Genomic DNA, 6750 nt, shown 5'->3' with positions numbered 1-6750 from the left:
AAAATAGAAAATCGTGCATTTGCGCGGAATCATTGCTGCTAATTCGCAACCGCGACAAGATCAACAATTCCGTGGGCTTGAGCTTCTGCTGCTGACATCAAAGCATCCCTTTCCATGTCTTCGGATACAAGTCATACAGGTTTGTCCGTTCTTTGTACATAAACTCTTGTGATAGTTTCGTGCAGCTTTAGTAGTTCTTCTGCTTCCAGGATAAATTCTCCCATTTGTGCTTCATAAAAAGAACTAGCGGATTGATGGATCATTACCCTAATGATATAACAAAATAATGGTTTCCTCTCTGCCGCACGATAAGGCGAGAGAGAGAAAAAAGATAGAATCGAACAACCGTACAGACATCTTTTGCGGATTGCATACGGCTCTACTATGAAATTGATTTAGACCTTCCATCAAAGAAATAGAACAAATACTAGGTCTATCAGACCCAGATCAGCATCAGTAAATGATCCAATAACCATCCTTCCTTTTTTGTTTGAAGTATTTATAAAATACTATGATGGTTCCGTTGCTTTATTATTTCGTCTGTTCTTCAGCAATCCCAAAGTGTCTTTTTTTTTTCAAATAGTTAGAATATATATATATATATATATATATATATATATATATATATATATATTCTTGCATAACATAAATATTGTTTAAACCTTTCCGGTGTAAAAACTGAAAACTAAACAGTTTGTGACACTGAAATAGGCTTCCGATAGATCATATGAAATGGTAACCACGGGTTTTTTCATACTACTCTTTCGATACAGAATCGAATGGTTTTTGAGAAAAAATTAATATCGAACTCGAAGTGCCATACTATTATTACTTAATATTTATTTGGCGAAGGCATAGTCTTCTTTTTTTTTAAAGGACTCATTGGCGCCAAGCGTGAGGGAATGCTAGACGTTTGGTAATTTCTCCTCCTGCCAAAAGAAAAGATCCCATTGAAGCAGCTAATCCCATGCATACTGTCTGTACAGCGGGTCGTACAAATTGCATAGTATCATAAATTGCTATTCCAGGTATTACCCATCCGCCCGGAGAATTTATAAACAGATACAAATCTTTGTTCTCGTCCTCCATACTAAGGTATATTATAAGGCCAATAAGTTGATTCGATATTTCACTATCAACCTCTTGGCCTAAAAAAAGTAGTCTTTCTCTATAAAGTCGGTTGATTAGGATAAGATTTTATCCTTTAAGAGCCGTACATGCATCTTTTGATGCATACGGTTCACAAAAGATCGCCAAAATAAATCAATGTGTAGATTTCAACTCCTTTTTTATTACTTTATGACTCTTTTTCAGAATGGACTTTTTAGAATTTCTAACGAAGGGAAAGGTCTTTTTCTTACAATTATTTTTTTCAATAAAGAGGACTTTTGAGCCCTTCTTTTATCCATACATATAGAATGTATTTAACTTTTTGAACTAACTCCTCATTGATGTATTGTTTTCATCGAGATCGAATCTAAATAAAATTAAATCACAATGTAATTTTCTTGTTTCTGAATGGGCTTCTTCAATTCTTTTCTTTTAGGTTTCTGTTCTACTCTGAGTAAAGATCTGCCCAATTCTTATTTGCACATATAGGACAAATACTGCAATACCACATCTTTTTGCTTTTGCTACGAACCCCCTGATTCTGAATTTCTTTTTTCACATATATGACATGCTAGAAGTAGTAATCCTTGGTATATTACCCAATTGGGTTTGTCTAAACAGAGCTTGGATGCTTCATTTTATTTATTGGTCCAGTCAAGCCAACCATAAATAATTCAAAATTGAGATACTAATTTGGATACCCCCTAAAAAACTAAAAGATCGATCTAATTGAACTTCATTACACTTCACGCTCCAGATTTATGACGATTCAATCAATATTTTTTGGGGTGAAAGAGAGGATACCTCAATCGGTGGAGAAAACGGAGAAATTCCATATAACCCATATATATCTGACAAGTCGCACTATATGTCAACCCAAGATGCATCTTCCTCTCCAGGACTTCGAAAGGGAACTTTGTAACACCAATAAGCATAAAATGGAAAACAAAAATGAAGTAATATATGTAACTTTGATGTGGAAACGTAAAGGTTTATTGTCTAAAAATTGATTTTTCTTTATTTTATCATATTGTATTTATAAATGATAAATAAAAAAAGGGGAGGTTGCTCCTATATGAGTGTTTTTATTCGTGAATGCAAACATATCTTTTTTTATCATTCAAAGAACCTGTTTGTAATAACTATCCCTTTTTTTTATTCATTTGGTCAACGTCCTCCCACACCACCATTGCGTATTGTTATTTATCGGATATAGAATAAAATAGATCCACTTCTTTTTGTTCCTACTGAATAGAATTGTTCTATTTTTTCTAAAAACCTAGAACAAATATAAATCCTTTACTAGATATAATCGACTGCAAAGGGGGTTCCATAGTATATTTTTTAGTATCTTTTTTCTAGTGCAATAAAGTTACATAGTGTCTATTTTTTGCTGAAAAAAAAGAGGGGTATTCTCATGGGTTTGCCTTGGTATCGTGTTCATACTGTTGTATTAAATGATCCCGGCCGCTTACTTTCTGTCCATATAATGCATACGGCTCTGGTTGCTGGTTGGGCCGGTTCGATGGCTCTATATGAATTAGCAGTTTTTGATCCCTTTGATCCTGTTCTTGACCCAATGTGGAGACAGGGTATGTTTGTTATACCCTTCATGACTCGTTTAGGAATAACCAATTCGTGGGACGGTTGGAGTATCACAGGAGGTACTACGCCGAATCCAGGTATTTGGAGTTATGAAGGTGTGGCTGGAGCACATATTGTGTTTTCGGGCTTGTGCTTTTTAGCGGCTATCTGGCATTGGGTCTATTGGGATCTAGAAATCTTTTGTGATGAACGTACAGGCAAACCCTCTTTGGATTTGCCAAAAATCTTTGGAATTCATTTATTTCTTGCAGGGGTGGCTTGTTTTGGTTTTGGCGCATTTCATGTAACAGGATTGTATGGTCCTGGGATATGGGTGTCCGATCCTTATGGCCTAACCGGAAGGGTTCAATCCGTAAATCCCGCATGGGGTGTAGAAGGTTTTGATCCTTTTATTCCGGGGGGAATAGCCTCTCATCATATTGCAGCAGGGACATTGGGCATATTGGCGGGCCTTTTCCATCTTAGTGTACGTCCACCCCAACGTCTATACAAAGGATTGCGTATGGAAAATATTGAAACCGTCCTTTCCAGTAGTATCGCTGCTATATTTTTTACAGCGAAAGATGAACAAAAATCGAAAGCTCTGATTCAAAATTCTCTGGATTCAGCCCCACGTGAGGAATTGCCAAACCATTTAACCATTCATCCATTCCAATATAATGGATTAGTAAATCAAATAATAGATAGTCAATGGGTTGGTTTGAAAATCAACGAATTGCTGGTTGTAGAATATTATTCTCGTCAGACTTAATACTAACTAAAAAAACAAGAGTTTTGATACGAGAATTTTAGCTCATTCAGGTATCATCTACATGGATATAGGACGATTTGCATTCCCTGTCCACTTTTTCCAGTATTTTGCATTTCATATTACCAAAAAAATTGGAATTGAAAATTCATAGCAACTAAAGTTGGAATAATGGTATCCGTTGGCATTTGAGATATTGCAGATTGATGAATTAACGGAGAGAGAGGGATTCGAACCCTCGGTAAACAAACAGCCTACATAGCAGTTCCAATGCTACGCCTTGAACCACTCGGCCATCTCTCCCCCATGATGATTATGGCCCAGAAACCGGAGCAATAGTGAATGATTCATATTCCATTTTTGGATAGGCGCCCATATAAAATAAATAATCAATTCGACCTATACGAAATAATTTTTTGTTTATAAAAAAAACCAACTTCTAGGCCGTAGGCTAAAAAAATTCATTAATGAGTCCTTTTTTACGTTATTTCGTACTATTTGTATTGTACAATTCTTTTGTTTGTGGGATTCTTTTTTCTCACGCGAGACGCGATAAAGAATTCAATTTTCGAATGGATTCCTACCTATGCCTAGATCTCGGATAAATGGAAATTTTATTGACAAGACCTTTTCTATTGTGGCCAATATCTTATTACGAATAATTCCGACAACCTCGGGAGAAAAGGAGGCATTTACTTATTACAGAGATGGTGCGATTTGATTATTGTTTTTACCGATCTCAGTCTTATGAGAAAGACACATTACTTTATTCGTAAAAAAATGGCAAAAAACCGTCGCTTGCTGAAGGTGAAGTTTACAAATAAAAAAGAAATTCCTTCTGTTGTGTATCCCCGATTAATGCAGCCTCATATGCTTCAATTATAGATTTTTAGTATTAAGCGAAAGGTTATACCTATATTATGGAGTTAGATTAACCTTACTCCACTAGTAGCAATAGGCGGCATGGGGGAAGAAGCACTACGATTAGGAATCGACAACACGAAAACTTTGTAAAAAAATTCTTCCTTTCTTTTCGGGATCGGAACTAACAAGAATGGTTGGGACAACAAACATCCATCTCGTTCGTATTTTTGGATACCCGTATAACCATCGAAGGGTGTTGAAGTGACTAATTCCGGGAAATTAAGCGGCGTTGAGGACAAAGATATTGTTGGAGTTATCCTTTTTATCCAGTACCAACAAACTTGATGTTAAGAAAAGATCTTTTACAGGAAGGTTGGCTAGAGATTTCTTGTAAAAACACTAGCCACACAGGTGATAATGAGAGAGAATACTGGAATCTTTTTTTGATTTAATGTATTCATTTTTTTTCATTATACACATAAAGGAGGAGCCGTATGAGATGAAAATATCACGTACGGTTCTGGAGCGGAGATTCTTTGAACTGAATGACGACCGTAACGGATGTCAGCGCAATCTGAAGAAAATTATGCAGAAGCTTTACAGAATTATTATGAAGCTATGCGACTGGAAATTGATCCCTATGATCGAAGTTATATACTTTATAACATAGGCCTTATTCACACAAGTAACGGAGAACATACAAAAGCTTTAGAATATTATTTTCGGGTACTCGAACGAAATTCATTTTTACCTCCGACTCTTTGGTCTTAAGAATGCTGGTTTTAAGAATGAGTGATTGCCCTTCTCCGACCCTTACTGCCCAACCTGAGAGCGGATAGCTAATGCGTTCCGCTTTTTGAACAGGGTTCTATGGTCGGTCCGCGACCCCTGGATGCCGAAGGCGTCCTTGGGGTGATCTCGTAGTTCCTACGGGGTGGAGACGATGGGGTCGGTCCATGGATTTTCTTTCCTTTTACCGCATTTTGTTCAAAGGGTTGAAGGGAGATAGTGCATCAAGCTGTTCGCAAGGGCCAACTTGATCCTCTTCCCCAGGATCCCAGATGAGGAAACCCTAGGAGAGCCGCCGACTCCAACTACCGTCCATGTACGATCCCTACTAGATCTGACCAACTACCCATCCTACCTACTCTACGTTCTTGACAGCCCATCTTTGTCTCAGTAGAGTCTTTCAGTGGCATGTTTCAGTCCTCTTTCCCATTACTTAGAAAAAGTGAGCCACCGGTTCAGGTACAAGAAACTATCATTACCGCCTGGACAATTAGACATCTAATAATCGCATATATATATATATATATATGAGCAGTGACAAGCTAGCTAGAACCAAGTGTCGTCCTTGTCCTTTGTCAGTTAGTCAAATGTGCACATGTTAATGCCCCCATTCCAATTTGTGTTCTTGTCCCTTTTCTAGCTAGTTTCTTGAATCTTGATGATATATGGCGTTGGTGGTGGAGGTGAGGATGGAGGTGGAGGTTCATCATGCTTTATTTGCTTCTGCATGTATTGCTCATGCTATAAATTAAGTGGATCGAATGAATAAAAAAAAAATATTTATACATTAAAATTATTCACCATATATATATAATTTAATTTATTTTTAATATATATTTTATTTTTTAATAAATATTTTATCTTAATAATTAATTTTGATAGTCAATTTTAGTTTTTTTTTTGTGTGACTGATAGTTAATTTTAGTTTAAAAAAAAACATGATTAGGATGAATAATATCTTGACTTTTAATTATTTCACGGTCGAATAAATTAAACTTGTCTGTGGCACTGCAAATTGATTTCTATTTTCTTCATTCTAATTCCACTGCATACCCATTCCCATATGGGCCAGCACTAATTATAATGGGATATCTTTTCGTAATAATGCAGTGTAGATTATAACGGCTGCGTGCCTTTCCTTCTTTACTCTAATCTGTCTTTCTGTTTTCTTGTCTCGCTCCTGTGTTTCCAAACCGTCAAAAACAAAATATATATCAACTACAGAATCACACATGTCTTTCACATTTTTTCTAGATGGGAAATCGTCGGGGTTTTTATTATTATCATCATCACTAGGTCATTTCTCTTCTGAACAGTACATAAAGATGAAAAAAAGAATCACATTTTCATATTTATATAAATAAATAAGTAAATAATGGTTGCATATATATATATATATATATATATATATATATATATATATATATATATATATATATATATATATATATATATTGATGTTGAAATATTGAAAAGTTATGATTGTGCCGGATTTGATCAAAGCTAAGGAGAGTAGTGGAAGGGTCCAGGGTTCTCATTGATATGAGAGCGTGTGGGGAATGCTCCTATAATAATTATTAGAATCTTAGGTAATTAAATTTAGACAAGAGTTGTTGTCACAGTTGCAAGGGCCA

General features: G+C 35.9%; 1 protein-coding gene and 1 non-coding gene across 2 annotated transcripts; one reads left to right on the top strand and one right to left on the bottom strand.

Moving 5' to 3' along the window:
• Positions 1 to 2512: 2512 nt before the first annotated feature.
• LOC130946258 (photosystem II CP47 reaction center protein-like) lies at positions 2513 to 3466 on the top strand. The gene has a single exon (XM_057874930.1). It carries the CDS (start codon positions 2528 to 2530, stop codon positions 3464 to 3466), a length of 939 nt encoding a protein of 312 aa, XP_057730913.1. The 5' UTR covers positions 2513 to 2527.
• Positions 3467 to 3678: 212 nt separating this feature from the next.
• On the bottom strand, positions 3679 to 3766 carry TRNAS-GGA (transfer RNA serine (anticodon GGA)). Its single transcript has one exon. It is a non-coding gene; the product is annotated as a tRNA-Ser (tRNA).
• Positions 3767 to 6750: the final 2984 nt, after the last annotated feature.

This window comes from Arachis stenosperma, chromosome 8, assembly GCF_014773155.1.
Source record: "Arachis stenosperma cultivar V10309 chromosome 8, arast.V10309.gnm1.PFL2, whole genome shotgun sequence".
Lineage (NCBI taxonomy): Eukaryota > Viridiplantae > Streptophyta > Magnoliopsida > Fabales > Fabaceae > Arachis > Arachis stenosperma.
This window is presented reverse-complemented; position numbering and strand designations above follow the sequence as displayed.